The following is a 23,587-nucleotide window of genomic DNA, read 5'->3' on the forward strand; positions in this document are numbered from 1 at the left end:
AAAAATCTCACCCTACCTTTAAGGGCACTGTCCAAACACTCCGTGAGCTCTGCAGGTGCAGACCCTCATCCTAACCCCCACCTGCCCCTTCCCTGACACAACCCAACACCATTCCCTTAGACCCCAAACAGAGCCCTGCCATAACCCCAATTCCTGCCAACCCTTTGAGCCCAGCCCATCAGCCAACCACTCACCCATCACACCACACACCGGCCTAGCTGTACGCCAGGCACTTTGTGAGATGCTGCCAGAGACAGCACCAAAAGCTTTGCTGAAATCCAGAAACGATTTACATGAAGTGTCTCATGGTGACATTGGACAGCTCTTGGGATATCCTGGGATGAATCCCATTGGGTCCCAGTCTTCTAGGGATCCATCTGGAGTAGCAAATCCCACACTATTCTGGGGGTTTGCTGGGAGTTTGTTGTTCCTGCAGTCACAGTCCTCCAAGTGAGGGCTCCGGAGGTCCCAGAGCACATCATCAGTGTTGAAGATACAGGTAACATCTGTGCTCCCATTTGTGAGGCAACCATCCTTATCAAGTAACGAACCCATGTTATTTCTTGGATTTCCTTCTACTGTTAACATATTTTAAGAAGCCCTTTCTGTCATCCCCACAGTACTGGCCAACGTCAGCTCTAGTTGAGCTAAGGCTGCACAAATGGTGGGCAGCATCTCTGTAGCACTCACATATCTCCTGAGCTTGCTTCCAGTGGCCACACACTTTCCTTCTTCTACCCCTTAAGCTCCAGAAAAGATCCCTGCTCAGAGCCAAGCCAGCCTTCTACCTCACTTTGATTTCTGCCACTTGGGAATCACCCGCTCCTGCGCTCTTCAGAAATGGTTATCACTGATGGACCTCAATGCCCCCAGAAGCAGACCCCCAGGGGAGGCCTGAAGTCTGCTTTCCCCACATTCAGCATCAGATCTGCACTTCCTGGCAAGTTAATTCCTCATCTGCTTCCTTTCGACCAGCAAAGCCTTTTACCTTCACCTCTCCTGATACACTCAGCCTCTGTTCTGTGCAGACGGAAGGTAAAAAGAAGTGTCTGATCTGTAAAGGCACAGCACACGGGGGCCAACGTGCAGCGGGCAGGATGAGCACAGCTACAGCACAGCTAGAACTGCTTCCACACACAGGGCAGCCGTCCTCGTGCTTCAGCTTCTCACAGAACCCACCTGCCCTGGAGAAAAGGCACCATGTGAAGCTCTGAAGTCCTCCACAGTTGCCTGAAAAGCTTGCATGGCAGGTAAGGCCCTGGGAGAAGGAGGAGCAAGCAGCAAGGGAGCCAAGGACCCCTCTGTGGGAACAGGGCATCTGCCTGGTGTCTCCTGTGTCACCTCAGCCAGAACTGACCCTCACTCCAGGTCCCCAGTGGGCACAGACTCCACACCCATTCCTCCCCTCTGCGTATTCACAGGACTGTTGCAGCCCACCTGTCACTACTGGCTGTGCAGCTCACTGTGACCCTCAGGGGCACTCCTGAAGGCCAGGAAAGCAATGGGTTCCCAGCTGCCACGACACAGGTGCACATACACCCACCCTCACGCACAGACTTTGTGCCCAAAGGGAACGGCCAGATGCCTGACTGAAGTCTCAGATCACACAGAGCATAGGAAGGATACCAGAAACACCAAGGGCAGAGGTGGGGGTACATCCACACATCACCTGCACCATACAGCACAGAGCCAGAGCAGTGCTGCCCTGCTTCCCCCAGTTCAGTTACTCACTGTGCCAGAAATAAGGAGGGAAAAAACAGAAAAAACAACAACGCTCTGGAAAAGTTCTTTACCATAACACACCTTATTCCCCCAAACAAACAAACAGCCAACAGAATACATAAGCAAATAAGGCCTAGCTGAGGACATCGGTGCTCCTGGAGCACATGCTGCCTGAGAGCTTCTGGCTCCTGACACCATTTCTGATGAGGGAACTCCCTCCTGGTGTTACTGAGCAAAGAATGGGGAGGGGGAATCCAACAGAACAAAAATCAAATCCACCCTCCCACTACAACAGCAAAAGAAAAAGAAAAACAAAGCTATTTCTACACAACCCAAGGGTGCTGCTCCCACCAGGACACCTTGCTGGGTCTGTCTGCCCAGAAGGACTGGGAAATGCATCCCAAGTCTCAACACCACCCATCACTTGTACCAAAACATTTCTGTGCACATCTCAACGTTAAACAGTCCCCTGGCAGGTCTGGGCAGCAACTGCTGCCCCTGCAAGGGACAGATACCACTTTTCTCTGTGTTCCTTCTTACAATGGCACAAGAGAATGAAAACAGCTTTGCAGTTACATTTGCTTCCTTCTTTTCGTTTCATTTTATGACTTTTTTTTTTTTAATATAATATTTCTTCTGGAAGGAAACTCTCCAGAACTTCACATCCTTAAGGCTAGAGTCGCCTGTTTACCAGTCAGGTTCCACTGGACAGCTTATCTGACAGAACTTCTTTTCCTTCAGGTCTCCATGGCTCTAAGTGGAGTGTAGGGGGATGACAAATTTGCAGCCGAAGGGTGAGTGGTAGTTTATTCCCACTTCCTGAAAGACCTTCTGGGGAATGCCAATGTCACAGAGGTACACACGCCCTGCCCTCTCACCCAGGGGCAGGGGCAGACCCAAGGCCAGCGACCACTTGGCATCGATGCCCTGCTCCATTTCACTTATGGGAGGGTCTATGCTGAGGACAGGTGCCCGGTTCTGGTTGGCCCAGTCCACAACTGCTTTGTACCAAGGCTGATCTCTCAAAAAGGCATTTTCGTGACAATCCAGGCAGTTGATCACTAGGTCAACAGGGGTGTCTGGGAGATCTGAAAGAAACACAAGCACTGTGAGCAGCAAGGAGCAGACTAATACCTCAAGCTAAGGCTCAGTGCCTTCCCTCCTCACGCTGTGCTGCCTGCAGAGGCTTTCCCATTTTCGTCTCCAGTACTCTCAGTCTTGTTGCACGCAGCCTGGACTCACAGGTTATTACTGCTGTCCTTCTGCAGAAGACACCATCAGTATTTTAAAGCTTTGTAACTTGCTGCAACAGCCCTCAGATGGCACCACTGAGCTGGATCTCCAGTCCAGGCAGCTGAGGAAAGCAGGGGACCTCTCTTTCTCCGTTAAAAATGGAGATTCTTCCAGTCTGCATGCTGAATAAAGAGCATTTTGTTCTGGAGAATACCTACTGAACAGCAGTTTGTTTGCCTGCCCCACTGAGCACTGTCAGTCACACTGCCCCTGCTGCATTACCTCTTCACAAAGCACCTGGTGTGAGGACTGCTGCTTTCTAACAGGCACGCAGCCCTGCCACCACAACCACAGCACAATATACTGTGCAGTGTGAGAATTGGAGCACTTGTCGCTCCCAAAAAGTTTAAATTAACTACGTCTGAGAAAGGTGCTGGTGAAACAACAAAAACAAACAAGCTCTCTCACAACTGAGGGCAGAGGATCAGTGTGCTCTAGAGTAAGCAAAGATCTGAGCTCTGAAAGCTAGCTCAGCAAGGCTGTGTGCACGGCGCAAAACAGCAGTTTGGATGCTCATTTACTTGTAGTTTCAGTGTGCTGAACAAGGCAGGCAGTTATCCTAAGAGAATGGCTGGTCTGACTCAGCTTCACACAGCAGCTTCTGTGTTGGTTCAGACCGGAAACGTGTACCAGCACAACTGCTCCACTGTCAGCCCTCTCCAGCCTCCGCCGACCCACCGGCCTCCAGGCACGCTTCTGGATGCCGCTAGATGGTGCTACAGGCACGGGCAGGCAGCTCGAAACCGAGCAGCACAGAGAGCTGCAAGCTGCGCTGCTCCTGACTTACCTTTGACGCTGGACACCTGCTGGCCTTGCGTCTTGCTGAAGAGGTTCAGCTCGTTGGTAATGGACTCCAGCATCTTGACGAAGTTGGGCAGAAAAAGGATGACGTGGACGTCGTGGTTGGAGAGGTGCCGTCCGCAGCTGATGCCCTGGGCCCCCTTCACGTGGGGGCCACACAGCAGGGCTACCGTGGGCCGCTGATGCACGTTTTTTGGGTTCAGCCTAGAGGGAGACAAAAGGGGAATGGTAATGAACCCCAAAGTCTTCTAACTTTGTACTGCAAGGGGAAAAAAAAAAAACACAAAAATAAAAGTCAGTAAGATGCAAATCAACAGGTGTTTTGCAAGACTTCCGCTTTCTCTGAACAGAAAGGAACCCACACCTTTTTGCAGGGCTGACAGCAGAGAGCTGCTCCGCTTACAGGTTCCCTTCAAGATCTCTTTACATCCACAGCAGAGAGCTGGTGCCAGCCTGCCCTGGCTCATCACGCAGCCAACTTGTGCTTTCTAAGCAGGGAACATTTCCACTGCTCTTGCAGCAAGCCTGAATTCAGTGCGACTTTACTTTTAGAAGGCCTTTTTTCCCCTCTGGCCCTATGATTCTGCAGGGCAATGCTGTGTAAACCACAATAGTTTAATAGCTTAATTTGTGAAAAATAAGTGCTCCAAAGCCAGCATAAGTGATAAGTGAGTCATACAGTGGGTTTTTCAGCTGAGAGGGTCAACACTGCCCAGTAGGTCACCACTCACTGCTTTAAATCAAGCCGTCAGGTCCTGGAATGCAAGTAAATCACTCCTGCACAGAGCCTTCTGTTTCAAGAATGAATCATCTGGACATTCTACTAGCAACATAAGAATGCATGTGCAATTACCTGGTCACATCAGTAGCGATGTTAAGCGCAGGCAAGGAGCAGACCACTTTGAAAAAAGAGGTCAGCATGTATATTTGTGCAAAGAGTGGCAAATGCACTCCAAACCTGCTACCAAATGAGGCCTTTCAAAAGGGCAAATGTTCTCAGCTTAGTTGTCCAAAAGCTAGCTCAGCCTTGCAAAGAGCAGAACAGCACTCTGCTTTCATTAGCCCACTTTTTATTGCTATCGTTAAACTGTAAATGTGTATTAACAACAAAGCAAAGGCTCAGCTACTTCCATAAAGGGGCAGCTCATTAGAAATTCAGGAACAGTTTAAACAGCCTTGGGTTACATTCGTGGGAAGCTAAGTTCCCTGAGAAAATGCCCATTAAATGGAAAGAAAAACATCAGCTCTGCTTTGTCTCTGACCCAAATTACACTTCGGGTGCTGGGACACAGAGCCAAAAACAAGCCCTTATCTTAGCAAGTCATTCACCTGAGGTGGTATGTTCAATTGGTGCTTTCCTAGAAAAGGAAAGAAAAAAGAAAAAAGCTACTGTAAGGGCTCCACTTCAGAAGCCTGAGCCTCACACCTGTCTGCATGACTGCTGGAAATGCTGATGAAGAAGCTCTGCCTGGCATCTGGATGAGGTTTTCCTTTCAAGGAGAGAAGACAGGTGGCAGCTGTCTCCGACTGCAGGACCACTGATAGCAAGCACCTACATCACGTCCTCCTCAAAAGCAAGCTCTCAGCCTCTTTTACTTGTCCCTATTTAGAGGAAGAAGGTCCCAGAGACAAGATCTTAGAGAGGGCAAACTCCCAGCAGAGGTGGACAGGATGAGCATTACCTGTTGGGTCCCCCAAGCAGGCTCAGGGCCATCTGGCTTGCACACACTCCCGTCATCTCCAGCCTCCTCTCCAGGGTCAGCCCGTGCTTTTCAGCAACTGACAGCAGCTTTTTGTGAAGTTCATAGGACACGCTGGGCACCACCAGCCCGGAGTCTGGAATTAAGGAAGAAATAAGGAGAGAAAGCTTAAAAAAAAAAAAAATGAAGAAAAAAAAGAGGAAAACATAACTAGAAACTTTTTGCTTGTTTTCTCCCTGACAGCCCTGGTAGTTGTTATGAAGGGCCGCTCAGCCCAAAAATCCAGGTTCCTTCAGAGAGCATCGCATCTTGCCAGCTCTCTGTTGGCAGTCACTGCAACTATTACCCCAAAGGGCAGCACACCAGCTGCTGCAGTGAACTGATTTATCCCCAGGCTCTGAGAAGGGATACTGGAAGTCTCCAATCCTGAACACACTTTCCTCACTCAGCCAGTTGCTAGTCTGCTCAGAACAGTTATCCCTACAGTGTCAGTAGCAGAGGCAGCCTCCTCTCAGCCACAAGAGAGGCAGTAAACCAGATACTCCCACCATGAACGCTCAGATGCACTACACTTCCCTGCAGCTGGCTCCCTAGCTCCAGTGCACACACCACAACACAGCAAGCCACCCCCCTTTTGCCACCTAAGTGTCCCCACTGCCTCAGTGGTGCCGTGTCACACCATCTGCCTTCAGACACTGAATACATTGGAGCAGCGAGGGAATGATGCAGCTGAAAGAGCAGAGTCTATAGAAAAAAATTCTTCTCAGACATTTGACAGCCTGGTCTGCGAGCCAGGAAATGCTCCAGCATGTGGATCATGGGAAAAACAAACAAGAGAGGTTTTGTTAGCAATGAGAACAGCGCCTGCAGCAGGCAGCTACACCATCAGTCCCGCTCGCTTCCACAGCAGGCTTACATGGAATCAGCAGGTGAAAGACAAACAAACCTGAATAACTCTTCAGGCCAGTTCACTTCCTTTTCCAAGCAGGAAGATCTGAGGCTGGCTTTGCAGAAAGAACCCTGCAGTAAACTCCTCTGGAAATACTCCTCTGGAAATAGAGAGGATTTCTTGCCACAGAAAGGCAGCTATGGGCTGCCACAGCCATCATTTGATGGTGTGCTGAGCAGCAGAGAAAATTAGAAATAGCTACTCGAGGCACGTGGAGAAAGAAGTACAAGACATAAACATCAGGTGAGAAAATTGCTGTAACTGCCAGCAAGATAACCTCAAATACATTTGGCCACAGAAACCAGACTCTGTCTTCTAGCTTTGCTCCACAGCTCTATAACTGCATCCTCTTTGGTCTGTGCTTGATAATTAGCCCTATGCAGGATCAGAGATACAAGCTCTTCTGCTTGCACACGTGCTCCTGCAAGCCCTGGGGATATTAAACCACCTCCCAGCTCAGGAGCAGCACACCTCACAGGACTGTAGGGGTTGGAAGGGACCTCTAGAGATCACTGAGTCCAACCCCCCTGACAAAGCAGCTCCCTAGCCCAGGCTGCACAGGTAGATGCCCAGGGGAGTCTTGAACGTCTCCAGAGAAGGAGACTTCACCACCTCTCTGTGCAGCTCCAGTGCTCCATCACTGCACTGGGAAGAAGTTCCCATTTGTGCAGAACTTCCCATACTTCAGTTTGTGGACATTTCCCCTCATTCTATCACCACATACTCCCTCCCCGTGCAGGGATACAGTTCAACTCCCTCCCTGTGCAGGAGGGACACAGCTGAAGCACAGCAAGAAGAGCTCGCTGCCTTCTGCTCAGCTCACTCACCAGCACTGCTCCAAGCCAGACAAGCAACCCCAGCAGAACCACATTAGAGCTACTATGCCCCAGCAATGCAAACTGTTTAGAGGAGAAGAGAAGGCAGAACGTTTCCATCTCCCTGCAGACTTGCTTTGCTGGGAATTCCTTGCAGGATTTCCACGTTGAGGTCTCAGTAAGAAAAGCTAAGAAATGCTGAAGGCCTAGCACAAACGGTCGGCAGCAGTACCAGCTCAAAACAGAGCAGCAATGGCGTGCACATCCGCTCAGAAAGGAAATCTAACAGTTACTCACAGGCTTGAGCAGAAAACAGCATAAGGACCAGTTATAACAAGCCACTGCAACATTCAAATGAGAAAAGCAGTGTGTTTTAATTGCTAAGAACTGTCGTTTGTACTGCTGTATTTCCCCAGGGTGCCAGACGCAAACCACTAAGCCAAGGCACAACGGAAATAGCAGGTTTTGCATATCCTGAGATTTTCAGAGCACAGGTGTGTTCCTGTAAGAGCAGCAAAAGGCTGCAGCACATCCTGCAGAGCAGATCACACTGGATGCTGGGCTGAATCCCTATGACTTTCATCTCCCAGCTCACCAGCCCTGCAGGCACAGATGGACCAAACGTGTTCGAGCACTTGACCTTGCATGCTAACAGCCCATTAAAGTACCTCTGCTAATGATCTTTTATTACACGCAGTGCACATGGGAGCATGCACAAAGTCATTTTGGAGTCCTGATAGCAGCTGCCAAACGTTTGGAGTCATCAGCCACTAATAACACTACGCCTGTCCCACTCGTCACGCACCTGCCCCGTGTTCACACACCCTCTCAGCCTCCACAGTCACGCAAGGTTCAATCCCTTTCCAATTCCTGCTTCATCATCAGGTCTTGTTTTTCAAGCTCGAGGGAGGACTTGGAACGAGTGACCCGAGGTCAGGATGTCGCTGCACATGGGGCAAGCCACATCCTCTGCTAACACGGAGCATGTGACTCCCAGAGCTCCTGCTAAACACAGCACCAACTCCTCAAAGCAGGTGGGTGGCACAGCCAGCTCACATTCCTTATCTATCCAGTGCAGCATGGCTATTGCCAGTGCCTCCTCTTCAAACACTTACACCTCTCTCAATCACTTCCTTCAGAACGCAAGGCTTCAGAAGCACACCTCTGCCATCAGCAAGACAACAGCCAGTGCCCAGTGGGTTAACGCAAAGGGAATTGCTGGCACAGGATGAACTCATGTTTAGCACTTGGCTTGGGCTATACTTTGCCCTAATTGCTCCCTCTCAGGGGCAGACTCCAATGCCAAGAGAACTTCCCTTCTTCACACTCACGCAAGGTCCGACCAGTTCAACTGGCTTATCAGAACCAGGCCGAGGGAGTTAAATAAACTCTGACAGAAAGCAATCAAGGAGGCGATGGGTAAACCCACAAACAATAACACTACTGCAAGAGAACTGAACTCCTGCCAACTTTAATTATGTTTGGGTTGGACAGTGCGTCTTTATTGTTTGGTAATGAAGGTAATAAAAGAAATTAGCTCAGGCCGTTTAATATTAAATAAATGTATTCTACAGCTGCCTGGAAAAGAAAAAGGGCAGATAAAGCCTGAACAGTTCTGTGACACGCAGAGGATTGCTGAAGCCTGATTAAACATGAAGTTCAGCGTACAGGGCACACTGTCCAGTGCACGACAACTGCAGACAAGATACCTCCTCCAGCTTCCCTAAGCCATGCTACATGCACACTGCTTGGAGGAGAAAACACCCCACACCAGCAGGAAGAATGAGCTGACTGTCCCGAAGTTATCAAAAGAAGATGTCCCCCAACAAGCCCAGAGCTACGTTGCTGAAGAAGTCCCATGCCTGTATTTTCAGCTGGACAGAACAACAGAGATGGCAAGAAGAGATGCTCAACGAGGAAGACTCCATCTTTTACCCTGACAGATGCTCCTCAGCTGTCAGAAGAATTAAAAACAAGTTGCGTGAACTGATGACATAAGACTAGCCTTTGGGTCTCTTGAAAAGCTCTTTCCCTCCAGCAGTAAAGAGCAGCAGGGTCCAACACTGCCCAGCTCGTGCTCAAGAACAGTTACCTGCAGTGGACGTAACATGCACCCACTCGAGGGGGGTTGGATATTACTAACTTGCCTGCTGCCTTTTGAAGGGTGTAAAGCTGGAGCCACCTGCCTGCAGACTCAGGAAAACACAGTTACGTGCCCTACACGTTATTCCAAAAACAACCTTAAGGGCCAGATTATTATCATTGCTTTTAAAGTAATCATTATGTTTTGAGACAAATTCTGCAGGAGCTTTGAATGAAGCTCCCATCTGTTTCTCCCAGTACTAACGCACAATTCACTCTGGCTGGGCAAGAAAACTGTCAGGTGGACAGAGAACCTTTCCCTGTGAGCCCTTTCTTTTCGCCTGCAGTTGTATGAGGTGAACTTCATTTGCGCACTCCTCAAAGTTCCCACAAACATTCAGCACACACAACAGCTGCAAGGCAGTTATTCACAGGCTGAAGTGATGAAACCTATAGAGAAGAGTCAGCCAAGGACGTGGCACAGAAAAGCTACACTGTCATGAGCCACAATGAACACAGCCTCAGTTCTGCAGTGTGACCCTGGCACATAAGCTCAGCTTGCTGCCTTGATTTGCTCTGAAGCGTGTTTTCTTTCCTAATCTCCTTCCTGCATGGAAAAGGAGTTCCTTACAGGACAAGTTTGAAGTCTGGGTAGGGAAAGCACAAAGAAATAAATGCCTCACTCATACTGCAGGGAAAGAAAGGAATACCTCATCTATCTGGCACACAGCCCTCCTCTTTGCTCATCTTTGCGTGCTGTCTCAGCAATACCCACTGCTCACAAAGCCAGACTTCAGCTACAAGCCTACTGCATCCATCTACAACCCCTGCTCAGTGTGAAAAGAAGGTAAGGTGCCGTGACACGTGGGAAATGTCAGCCTAGTTTGATGGCCACAGGCCAAACAAGGGAGATATTAATCATCCAGTTTAATCATCATGAACTGAAACCCATGGTATGCAGGTGGCATGTAATTAAAGGTAAGAGGAAAGAAGAGATGAACTGCAAAAAGAAACCATTTAGAGACACAGATATGATTGAGATTATTAAACAGTCAATGATGATGAACCAGCATCCTCCACTCTACCACAAATGTCTCTAGGCTCCAACATATCAGCAGATTATTGGCTTTGTGAATACTGCTGAAAAACCCAATCCCAAAACACTGCTGTTTGAACACAGCTAGCTCTGATGCTGACAGCCTGTAGGTGGAACAAAAACAGGTCCACACCAATGGGCATTTCAGCTCTAGCCAGACAGCTTTGGAAGAAGACAGCTTACACCTAACAGAAAAGATCAGGAACCTGCCCTTCCAGGGAGGCAGGTTTCTGTTGAATAGTTGCACTTCCCTATTTAAGCATCATATAATAGTAAGCATTCAGATCAATTACTCTTTATTCCCTGGAGCTGGCAACTATTAAGTATTCAGGAGTGATTCACCTGTGGAGCTCCAGGAATGGACACTATTTAGCAACAAAGAACCAACAAGCTATAACCTTTGGGTTTTCATTTTTGTTTGGATCAGATCCTGACCTTCATTCCCTACTTCCTCCACCATAATCCTTTCCCTTCAGCTCCAGAACACTGGGCAGATGCCCTCCACCAGTTCGCCTCTGTGATACTTGCTGCCTCTTCCACACATTCCAGTTCCCAGAGTCAGATCAGTGACAAGGGCTGGATATTTAGCTCCCTGCCAATCACCACCAGCATCACTTTGTGCTATTATAGCAGCCAGAGCTCTTAAGACAACCATCTTCAAGGCTGGCCAAGGGAAAAAAGAAAAGCTGAAGTACTTCTACAGCTAGAAAGTGCTTCTTGCAAACAGCTAGAGTGCTTTATGTGAATAAAGAACCCTTCAGGAGTCCAGGTACAATTCTAAAAAGAAAATTCAGAAGCAGAAAAGTCTTATCACAGATACATCAAATAATGGCATTTGGGGCTCCTGGCACTCAGAGCTGACTGCAGCACTACTGCTTTTTGAGTCACTGTAGCTTAGCATCCCCCTTTCAGCTGCTAAACAAAGAAATCCAGATTTCATCAAGTGACAGCCCATCATTGCTGCAAGCATACTGAACACCCTTCTGTCCTTCTCACTGCAAAAAGCACTCGACGGAAAGCCAGGAACAGCAGGCAACTTACAACTGTTTACAAAAGCTTTTGCTAGCTAGCTGATAGCATTTCCCAAGCAAAAGTAAACTTCCTCAGCTAACACAAAGAAAACTGTCCTCTGTGGGGAAAATACCTCAAGATGCACAGTACCACTAGCAAGGCTGCGAACGTGCCCCACACAGCACAGTGGAAAGGGAGTTGTAGTTGGCAATACCTGTTGTGTAACATGACAACTTTTCTTCCAAACAGATCCAGAACTCCATTCCGGAGACTAATCACCCAGCAGCAGCTAATGAGGCTAGCAAGACCCTGCAGCTACAGGGAGAGGGTCACCACTCTCCCTCTGCAGACTTGCCAAGAGGCAGAACAAAACAGCAGTGCTTTCACAGGGCTGCTCCCTTCTGCATGCTGCAAACAGGGTGCCAAGAGTTTCCATAGGAAAGAACAATGGAGTTCAGCAAATTATTTCGTTTCCACCCCCTGAATTTCCATGCTGAAGCTTGCTGGTTGCAGCACAACAGTTTTCACCCCCAGGAATTATGCTTCTAGAAAAACCTATCAGCAGTGCTTCTCTAACAATTGGTTAGCTTTTGTTTCAGTCTAGACACACGTAAAGGCTCTGTCTCTTCCAAAATAAGCCAGCTGGGAGATGAACTGACAGATAACAAACTTTAAAATCCTCACACAAAGGAAGAAGTGCTTATTCACACAAAGCACAGCCAATAGGGAGCTTCAAGCCACAGGGTGCTGTAGTGATACTGAAAGCTTGCACAGAGTTCACATGTTATTGGTTAAACCAAGCAGAAGAAAAAGAGGCATCAGAAGCTATTAATACCGAACTACCACTCGGGCTTCAGGAAGTCTTAAAGTTGTCAAAGATAGCAGATCAACAGGAAGATGGATACCACAAAAGGAAAACTAAGAGATCACTGTGTAGCAGAACCAGTAAGAAAAATGACATTTTCCTACAGAAAAGCAGCAAATCATTGCAAATGAATCAGCTTCCTTCCGACAAGCCTTTCACACCCCAGATGGAGTAATTCTGGGCAGAGAAAGAACAACAGGCCAAGGACCTGAGCACAGACTGCTGGGATACAGCTATTTAGTGTCTCTCTGCAAAGAGATCTGGCATGATCTTATTCTGATGTGGAAAAGCATCCCTGGGGTGCCAAAGCTCCTTCACTCCTACGTTTTGTGTACTTTTTGAGCACTTGCAAACTGAAGACAGTTCACAGGTAGGCTAATGTTACAGAGTTTGAGGCTAAGTGTAGCATTAAGTCAAACATTATGCTCCACGGACACATATGTATATAAAGATCCCCAATTGACAAATACATTAGCAGCTCCTCAAGAAATCACCCTTGGCGCTTGGCCAAAATAACAAACAAAATACCAGTGAGCAGGAGATGAGGAGCAATTCTGCTCCTCCCCACAGATGTTGATTAGGAACTCAGGAATCATTCTCTGCATTTAGACTTCAGGAGTGCTGCCCCCCTGCAGGCAGACAGCTAATCATGCTAGCCTCACCTCTATCCAAGAGCCTATTTCACAGCAGCAAGGACCGCACATCAGACACCAGGGAGGAATTAAAGCCCACATAAAAAGCCATTTGTTGGGAATTAGAGATGGGGAGAGCCAGAGCTGTTTCTTTTTATGCTAATGACATTTAAAATTCCTCATAACCACACAGAAATGTATTAACTACAACCCAAACAGCATTAAAAACACTTGAAATCTCCTGTCTTCTACCAAGAAAGCTAGGATTTATGACACGGCTGCCATCAAAGTCAGGATTCAAGTGGATCCTCTTCAGTTCCCGTTCTTTCTAATCCAAATCCAACCTTCAGTTTTGCTCCTCACTGCAGAAAACTCACCTCGTTGCCCTACCTCAATATTTCTGACCTCAGAAACATTGCAAACAAAGGCTGCACAGACACAAGACACAGTTCCAACCTTTCATCAGTCAACGTATCACGCTAAGCTGACAGATACCCTTAGGGGCAAACGATCCACCAGATGCAGCCCAGCAAAGCTGCAGAGCTTGCACCCTTATCGTGAAGGGACCTGGCATACCCGTGCAGAATTCTTTGTTAGCGTTGTGGGGTACGACAATCCGTCTGTAGACTATGGGCTCTGATTCCAGGATGTTCTCATCGTGCCGATAGCGAGCTGGTTTTTCATTTGGGGTCCCACGGGAACGAGTGCCACTCCTCCTCTCGTAAGTCTCAATCTCTTCAAACACGGCTGCCTTGTCAAAAAGGGCCAGGTTCCCTTCAAAATCAAAATCTGTGTCTGGGATTTCATCAATGTCATCCCCAAAGCACTCGTCGTCTTTGCTCTTCATCTGCCCGTTTTTCAGCCCGCTCTTCTTTGGAGTCACCTGGTTCGGATGGCGGCTGCTGGATGACCCTAAACAAAGACAGAAGCAAGGTTTGTAAGAAAGGAGAGCTCGTGTTTGGAGTCTACTGACCCAGGAGATGCTCATTTCTCAAAGCACCTGCAGACCTCATCTTTGGTATTACTCATGCCGAGATAAGCTAACAGAAAACAGAAGAGAAAGCACCGGGACAAAGACTTCCAGGGACTTTCCTTTGGCAAGACTAGAAAGACAAGCTTGACCACAGTATGTAAACCAAGCATTTCTCCTCATTTAATTCAAGATAGTGTTACGTTAGTGATAAGATAACAAGAGAGCCCTGGCCTAGGACTATCTTATCCCTTCTATTCTATTCCTCATGTTCATGCAGGCATGTGACCCAAGACTAGTTTTCCTAAATTTCAGAAGCTAATACAAGTTGTTTTCTTCCAAACTAGGCTGGCCACCTACTAATGATCTTTAAAGGAGAGCTTAAAACCCTGAATGTGAAGTACTGCTTTCTCCTCTCATTTACCACCAACAGCAGCATTTCCATTCCCTTATCCACACCACATTACTCTATTTACTCACTGTCTTGCATGTTTAAGCAGACTTCTTTCCAATCGTAATTGTGAAAGCCTGATTTCTCTGAAGTGAGGCTGACAGAAAACTTCTCATTCTGATGGAGGGTACAAAGCCACACAAAATGACAAGGTCAACATACCCCACTTTGTTCTCCTATACATCACGCACATCACTCACATGTAGCTATGTCCAGACAACATTCATCTGTTAGTTACATCCATCGTTATATCTGTGACTACTAGAAAATATTTCAGGCCAATTCCAGCAGTCACAGTTATCACCTACAATGTTTAACAGATAGAGAAACAGATACTACACCGTAACAGCTTGCTTTGACAAACATCTCTAGTATTTTAAGATAATCACCCTTGAGTACAATTTATACAAGTGACTACACAGACAGAATCTGTCTGATAACACCAAAACAAATTACCACCAGGTTACGAAGATGACAAAGTGTGCTCTTTGGTGCACACATCTGCCCCTTGACAAACACATCCAGAAATTCAAAAGCAGCAAACGTTTCTTTTTTGATCTACACATTACTGACAATTAGTGAGGAAAAAACCTTCAGAATATTTATGGATATTTACAGAACAACCCACAGACTTTCAACAGGCAAAGCCTTCACAATGTCCAGAAGTTACTTGTAAATCCAAAGGTTTGGTGGAGTCTTAATTCCCTGCAAAATCATCTCCCTCCAAGGACCATTTTCCCTAAAGCACAAACTTGGCTGTTTGCGGGTTAGGTCTTGGGGCAACAGCCTGAATGCTCAGCTTATACCAGTCTACAAACAGCTATCCCTCCAAGCAACCCTACAAGCACAGAGTTAGACAGATAAGGTCCCTGCAGCAACACAGCTAACTTGCCTGCAGGGTTTGTTCTAACCTCACCATACCTCTAACTATAGCACAAAGCCACTACAAAGCCACAGTTATCAGTGCAATGGTCAGCGTGAAACACTGGAGCAACTGAAACTAGCAACACTGCGTGGTGCTGTCAGCAGCACCACACTTTGTCAACACTTTCTATTTCTAGAGTCTCAGTAACAATTGATGTTATTACTAATTAAGGCAGGTAGCTCACCTTCAGACTCATTTTCAAGCTGCTGGAGGCTCAACAGCTCGTTTATAACAGAGTGAGAACAAACTACTGGAATATATCTTTTGTCATGAAGCCACTCAAGGGCAGTGAGCAGAATTTAAGAATTCCTGGAAACAACATAACTTAGAGGGAAAAGCCAAGGCTTCCTAGCAAGAATTCCAGTATGCAAGCTGCAATCAGTTATTCACCATGCACAGTTTTAAGAGAAAGCTTTTACTAACACAATTTTCACTCTCTGCCCCAGAGGAAGGATTCCCAAACTGAAGCTGACACACAAATCGCTCCAAAACTGTATACACTTGGTGTGGAGCTGGCAGACACTGCACCCAACACTGCTGCTAACAGCACAGCAAGAAACAAAAATCCAGGCCAACTCAACAGGCAAAGTCTCCAGATGTTTCTCTGGCTACAGGTCAAAGCCATTATCAAGAGACTCATAGTTCACATAAACAAGAGGTTGCACTGAACACGGTGAGAAAACAAGCCCACTTCTTGTGTGAATATCAGATGTTATGGCAGCTCGGTCTGGGCCTGTTACCCAACAAGAGTTCTTACACTCACTGCCAGGTTTTCCTCTGAACAACTCTCCCCTACCCTCAGCTGACCCAAAAAGCAAACGGTGGGGATGGGCAGCCCTGCGTGCAGTAGATCCAGGGGACAGGGGCAGCTGATGCGAGCAGCGTGTAAACGCTGACTGAATGAAAAACTGCATTAGAAAAACTGCAAGAACAATGGCTGGAAAGCTCCCCGGGCTCCCCTGCAGATACAGTGAATGGGAGCCAAGACCATACCTCATCAAAACGAGACGTGCCAGCATTGTGCTGGGCAGCTCTCTAATCCACACCGATAGATGCCAGCCCTGAAAAACTGCTGACCCCACAACAGGCTGTCTTCTCATAGACTGCACAACCACCCACTAACAGGAGTCGCAGAGGCCTCCTACCTAAATGAGCCTAAAAACTGGGCAAAGGGGAGGAAAGGGAAAGCTCGAGCTAACAGAAATACCAAGTGCCTTCCAGGACACTGGTGTGACACTATCCCAAGCCCTTTTCCGAAAGCTGCTATTCACAGCTCTGCTTGCTTCCACAGCCTGATACCATCCTCTGCCAATCAACCACAGCAACTCAGCTCAGCTCTTTTCAGAACCACCCTCAGAGCCTCTGCTCTGCGTGCATATGTGTGCAGCATACCAAGGAGAACAGCACACGTCTACACATCAAGTTGGCAGCTTGACATTGCGCAGAAAAACACCTCCCTCTGAAGACAAACAATACTTCCCAGGCTTTTGGTCTGCCTCAGGAAAAAAAAAAACAAAAAAAAAACCCTTTTATGTATAGCATACAAGCAAATGTAAAGTCTCTAGTAAGTTGGCTGCCTTCCTGGCAGACCCTTGCAGGAGCTCTCAGCAGCAGCAGCCCTGCTGTGCAGTCTGTGCTGCTGCTCAGTGCTTATCAACTGCTGCCACATAAGGCCTCCAAAGGCAGAATTCTGTCCCTGATTTAGTGCACTAAAGGGCAGCAAAAGGCCGACTCTGAGCTGTATTAAGCATGGACATGGCACAGCTTCAGTGCTAGACGTCACTGCAGCCCATCCGTGCCTTGCTTAGTGTGGCCAGCACCTTCCCCATCCCACCACAGAGAGATGCATATATCATTTGGCCTGCTCTCCAACTAACATTCCAGAGGCTAAGAGTGCAATTTTCTCCCTCACTGAACTGAAAACAAAGCCAAGCAGACAACAGTTTACTCCTAGCACCTTGCTCAACCTGTTTTAAAAAGAAAACTCAACCCTCTGCCAAGCTCTTGGGAGGGGAGGAGAGGGTTGAAGCAGTTTGAAGCCCTCACTGCTCACCCCAGACCTACCAGATGCTGTTACACGAGGTGATCAGGCCACAGGCTCTGTCCAGTGAGACTAAAAGCAGGAGTTACTGCAGATAACTAGGGATAGAAGGAAAACAGAAGATGGCTAGCTCATTAAGGAGCACATGCCTTCCACTCATGGTATTCTGGCTTCCTCCTCCCACTAACTGTTTAGCAATCAGTGAATTAATTAGTGAATACAAAACTTAAGAAGTGGTCCTTCCAAGAAAATCAAATCTGTTAAACCTTGTAAACCTGATTAAACTAGCAGAAAACCAAGGAGTTACAACAGTTTCAGAAAATAACAGAGCTGTTGGTGAGGGGAAGGTAGACTTCAGAGGTCCAGGAACCTCTCCAGACAACATATTGCCTTTGATGTCCCTGTTTAATTGGCCCTGCCCACCTTGGGTTTCTTTCTTTTCTAAAAGAAAAAAAAAAGAAAGAACATATCCAACTCTAGTGCATCTCTTGTGCTGTGCTATCTTTACATCATTCTCATTACAGCGTGTTAATTTGTGTTTTTAACAACACAGCAAAAAACATTTGTGATTACTCGTAGGGCAATGTTGTAACAAGCTACGGTTATACATGCTTTAACTAGAAGAGCTTCACATCATAATTGGTTTCTGGTTCTTTCTAGAGGAAAAACTGAGGCTGTCTTTTGGGCCATTTTCAATAAGGAAAGATAACAGGAGTGAGGAAATAATTCTAACCAGCATTATCCAGTCCCATCTTTTGCAACGTTTGATGCTGATGAAGCAGAATACACAGGCTGTTCTTCAGACTGAACAAAGACAGGCTTAAACAACAGTAAAACATGGCAGAATTGTACTGCAGTTGACAAACAAAAATATAAAAATCTCTTCACATTTCACAGCATCCTCTTAAAAGCTGTTCTAACGCCAGCCCACAGGGCTGGATGCCATAAGGAGAAGCAGCTGTGTTCTTCAGCACTGGTTGTGTGTGCCCAAACACGTCCTTTCCCTGTTGTCCCCCAAATACCTACAGCGTTCACTCCTATTCTCAATCCAACCTCTAACCTCACACCAGCAGATAGAGAAGGGTAAGAAGAGATCATACCAGCCTTTATGGGCCAATAAAAACATCACAAGCTCCACAGCAACCCTCCCAACCTGCTGGTCTGCAGCACACAAACACTGCCCTGGGTTCTCCACGTGGAATACCCTGCAGAAGCCAAGGAAACCATCCTGCTCTTGATTTTTAGCTGATCAAGTGCTAAAACGGACAGAGCTGTGGCTTCATGAACATTCATACCACTACCACGAAGGAACTTAAGACAAGTGCAAGACTTATGGACGATCCATACTTGCAATACTTCAAAGCACAGCTTAAGTCCCTCCTCACCATCTACCCTGCCCTTCCCCAGACCTTCAGGCAGCAACACAAGTATAAAAACAAGTGAGCAGAACTTGTGTTTCAAATATTCTTGCCGAACAAGGGCACGTGTTGCAGTGGTAACCCAGGCAAGAAGGAAAGTCACAGGTGAACACACATACTCACAAGAATTGTGCCTACGACGAAAGCCTTTGGACTGAGTCAGTGTTTCCATGTGCCGATCCATATAGCTCTTGGAGCACTGCTGCTGTGGGGAGATGATAATATCCTGATTCTTCATGTCTGTCCTCCTCGGGATGCTCTGCGGGGCACTGCTGGAGAAGGGCTTCTTTAACATCTTCCCAGTGCCATTCTGGCTGGGTCCCACTTGGCAGCCAACCCCAGGGATGCCTGTTTCTGACTGCTGCAGGTCCCCACACTGCCTGCTGTCCCCTGGCCCTGGAATCTCCAGAATTTTCAGCTCAGTAATGTCACCTGCCCTAAAAAAATAAAAAACAACAACAAGAAAAGAAAACCAGTCATTCAGAAATCCAGCATTCCAGTTACTTTTACAAACAAAACCCACCAACATCGTACAGGGGACTAGTGAGGGGTTTCTCCAGGTGCCATTACTGATGAAAATATGAGGGGGAAAAAAAGGATTTAATACTCAGACAAAGAGGCTACATTCCAGACATCAAAACATTCATTGCAAATAAAACCCTCAGTATTTCTATACTGCACCCGGATTTTGTTCAGGAGGTTCTGTTTCCAGCTTAAAGAGAAATCAATCAAGCAAAAAAAAAAAAAGGCAACCAGCACAGATCGTTCCAAAACTGTATATTTACTTAACTGTTTCTAGATAACAATCCTCAGCCTGGGAGCTGTTTTTAATCCATATCTACATAAAGCTATCATTAAATTCGTGCAATTCACACTTGGACATAGTTGGCACTTGCTGTTTCAGGAGGAGGATGATATAACTAACGTAGCAGTGTGAGCCAAAAGAAAACAAAGAAGAAGTGGTTACACAGACCTCCATCTGAACCAATTGAAGACATAAATTAGAAGCTAGAGTCTTCAATTTCAAACTTAATAAGCACGTGTCCAAATGGGATGCAAAACTAACAGCATAAAATTAGCAAGTGCTTGCTGAAGACTTTCACACATCTCCTGGAAAAACACAGGACAATGACCCATCTCCTCCTCCAAAATCCAAGTTCTTCAGGGAAAAAAAAAATTAAAAAATCACTGATCTCTTGATGTCGGTGCTTAATCTTACTTAAAGTGACTCAGTGACTTGGAGACTTCACTTCTGTATCATGAAAGCTGCACCAGAAACAAGAAAATATCCAGTGACAACAACATTTATTTGTTCTTTTCCTGACCCCAGTGCTACCAGGAGCTGGTGGAAAGGAGCACATGAGAATGGCCACACTGCTGCACCCATCCAGCATCCTGCTGCAAAACTCCTGCCTACAAGGATGAAAGAACATGAGGGAGAGACAAAGGAGGTGGTGCTGGATTTGAAAAATTGTGTGCAATTCAATAGTACTGTGGCAATAGTTTTAACTGCTCTCTCGCCACACTTTATTGAAGTGTATTATACAAACTGAGGGCAGTTTTAAAGAGTGAGCCAACTCCACAGCTACACAGAAATTGAGCAGAACAGGTATACACAATACATACAGAGCTAGAAAATAATCTCCTGGACACAAACTAGCAGAAACATCAGGAGCACCACTCATCCAAAGATGCTTAGAAGCAGCAGGAAGATTTAAGGCAAAGAGCCTCTTCTAAGGAAAAACAAACCAAAGCACCCATCCAACCCTCACCTGGGAAAGACAAAGGAGGCACTGGGACAGACACTAACCTGAAAGTGACTTCTGGCACGAGGCACTTGACCCCATTGTGGAAGGGCCGTGTGAGAGAGATGGTCTGGCTGACCTGATCCACAGCAGACACTCGCCCTTGGTAGACTCCCAAGCTTTCTCCACAATTAATTGACACAATGCTCCCAAGCCAGTCCGTAGCCATATTTCTGGTGCACGATTGCTGCAAAGAGACACAGGCCTGGCTGTGAGGAGACACGGACACGACAACCTGAATCAGCATCAATCGCACCCCCCACCCCACACGCTGGCTCCCACCCAGGCTCTGGCTTCATGGGCTTCTCTCCTCTTTGTGAGCTGGAAATAACATCTACGTGGACACTGAGGATCACACCCAGTGCATAAACCTCAGGACAGGGCCCTACCGAGTAGCCTGACTTTAACCACATCACCCTTTGCATAATTGAAGAAATCATTTTGTAGCAGATTTTGCAACAAACAACTTTCAATTACTGTGTTTAGCATCCAGTTTTGCCCGTGTACATTCTCCCTGTGGCTTCAAACAGGGAATTTATCTTCCCTCTGTACAAACAACAAGGAGAACAGTTTGTATGAACTGGTGAGAACACTGATCTTCGCGTGCAGAAACCAAACCCAACACCTTTAAGGGAAAAGACAGGTAAAGAAAACAACACTGAAGTGCAGAACAAAATTCCTCACCGTCCCCAGGGCCAGGAGGGTTACCACCATAAACAAAGTTGCACAGCTTTCCAGCAGCTGCACTTCTACAACACAGGAAACACAAACATGTGCTGCATGGTTACACCTTCAGTCCCACCTAACTCCCTCTCAGTTCTGATGCTTGACTGAACTTGCATCAGCACACTTTGAAGCAGCTGAACGCATCCTTTGATCCCAGACTTTATTCTCCAGACAAACACCACATGAAGATGACAGTCTCGCTGCCGTCACAAAGCTGACAGGCACACAGGAGAAACTAACCACTGCACACATCTGCCTTCCTCTATGGGATATTTGCTCAGGTTATGGGTCACGTGCTAAAAAACATGAAGGAAGAAAGTTCAGGACGTAGCCTAGGGAGATTAACATCAATACATCCCACATTTTTAAGAGGTGCTTTAATTCTCTCCTTTCTGTTCTGAGCTTCCCAAAAAAGAAAAGAGACAGAAAGAAGAAAACCATGAGAAACAGTGAGGACATACACATGATACCAGGAAAAAATAATAGAAAAAAAAAAGAAAAAAAACAATCCCATTTCCAGGAGTTTTTAGGAGATTTAAAGTGGGATGCTTCATAGGGAAGCAAACTCCAGACCTGGTCGCCACGCTGTGAATTTTACAGCCTCATTGCTTTTTCATTTCTGTGTATTTATATTAACCCACGATAACAAAGCCTGGATTCCAAGGTGACAGCCAACAAAAAGCACTTCCAAAACACAGATAACACACCCCAGAGCATCTGCAACAAAACCAGCATTTTGCTCATAGAATATCTCAGGTTAGAAGGGAACCACAAGAACTGAGTCCAGCTCCTCCTTTCTCAGCTTCTCATACTTTTTGTAAAGGAGTCAAAGAGCTCGGTACACATCACCACCTTGAAAGGATCCTTTCCAAGGAGGCAGTCCCTCTCTACAAAAGCATCACCATGTTTGCAAGCAAACTTAGAGAACTCCTGATCTCAGATGCCCTCACTCTCATACTTTACGGGCACACCATTTGTAAAGAAGGCAATCCATGTCTAGTCAATGAATTACTCAATCACACGTGAGAAACGTGAGCACGCTTGTTTGTTGACACAAGCACAGAAAGGCAAACTTCCAGTCTAACATTCTCCCTCCACAACCAGCAGACACCTCCCACTCCCCCACCTGTTCAGGTGCACGTCAGTGATACCTCGCATTCCTCCAAGTAATACAGAACACCAAGCAACCCGCGCTCGCAAAGCCCCGCGGCACGGGATGAACCGCTGGGTGCGCTCATGGAAGAATGAAGGCACAAGACCCGCCTGCCCCAGAGACGAGCTGGCAATGAGAGGACCCTAGAGGTACAGGAGGAGAGCGGCCCGGCCCAGCCGCCCCGGGCAGAACCCCCCGCAGGGCTCACGGCCCGGGAGCACCGAGCGGCGGCCCGCGGAGCCCTAGGCCCCACTCCCGGCCCCGCAGGCCTGGCGCTCCGCAGCCACCCCTCCACGCTACAGAACGGCTCCGGGAAGGACTCAGCGCGACGGCAACGACTGAGAGCGGCACCGAACGAGGCCCAGCCCGCACCGGGCCCCCGAAGCCCGGCCCCGCCTCACCTGCAGCTGCCGATCGCCGCCCGCCCCGCCACTGCCGCCCCCCACGCCTCAGCGCCGTCCGGATTACGTCACTTCCTGTCCCGCCCGACAGCGCCGCTCCCGCCGCCGACGGGCGACCATAGAGATGAGTGGAGGAGATAGAGCGCGCTAGGCGCATGCGCGGTGGTACCGAGCTCCGCAGCCTTGGTTTAAGCGACGGACGGCGCATGCGCAGTGCACGCTCGTCGTTCTGAGTGGCTGTAGTGCTTCTACGTCACCGCCTCCATCGCACCTTCGGAGGTGCCTGGAGTCGCTGGCGGTGGTCGATCGGACCTGAGGATCCGCAAGGAGATGTTCAAGAGCCGTGGAGGTCTGACACTGAGGGACGTGGTCAGTGGGCACGGTGAGATGGGCTGGAGTTGGACTTGAGTGCTCTTTTCCAGCCTTAATGCTTCCATGATCCAGTGCCCACCAGGACAGCAAAGCTCCCGTCAGTGTGAACACTTAATTCTGTTCCCCGTAGGAAAAACCCAGATTCAGCCAAGCCTTTAAGGCTGGAGCCGTGATTCATGTTCCCACCTCTCTGGGGACTGAGATCAGCAAAATGCAAGAAACGTTCATATATTTATTAGCTTAGAAAACAGTTTTTAGCCCTATGCAGGACACAGAAAGCAGGTACTGATGCTCCATTGTCCAGGAGGATTTGCCCTGCAGTCCTCAAACCCTTCTTTTTATTTGTCATAATGCATAAA

General features: G+C 47.6%; 1 protein-coding gene across 3 annotated transcripts; it reads right to left on the reverse strand.

The window, feature by feature from the left end:
* Positions 1–1,953: 1,953 nt before the first annotated feature.
* On the reverse strand, positions 1,954–22,918 carry EDC3 (enhancer of mRNA decapping 3). Of its 3 annotated transcripts, none has more exons than XM_065733621.1 (7): positions 22,857–22,918; positions 20,582–20,763; positions 18,895–19,208; positions 13,543–13,878; positions 5,499–5,652; positions 3,803–4,020; positions 1,954–2,810 (listed from the first exon to the last, which is right to left on the reverse strand). In XM_065733621.1, the coding sequence occupies exons 2-7, from the start codon at positions 20,743–20,745 to the stop codon at positions 2,476–2,478; spliced, it is 1,521 nt and encodes a 506-aa protein (XP_065589693.1). In that variant the 5' UTR covers positions 20,746–20,763; positions 22,857–22,918; the 3' UTR covers positions 1,954–2,475. The 3 variants fall into 3 exon arrangements, with proteins under 3 accessions (XP_065589693.1, XP_065589695.1, XP_065589696.1); XM_065733623.1 differs by lacking the exon at positions 22,857–22,918 and adding an exon at positions 22,115–22,203; XM_065733624.1 differs by lacking the exon at positions 22,857–22,918 and having other exon boundaries at positions 20,582–20,813.
* Positions 22,919–23,587: the final 669 nt, after the last annotated feature.

This window comes from Cyrtonyx montezumae, unplaced genomic scaffold, assembly GCF_038088225.1.
Source record: "Cyrtonyx montezumae isolate F1298 unplaced genomic scaffold, pur_monq_1.0 scaffold_17, whole genome shotgun sequence".
Taxonomy (NCBI): Eukaryota; Metazoa; Chordata; class Aves; order Galliformes; family Odontophoridae; genus Cyrtonyx; species Cyrtonyx montezumae.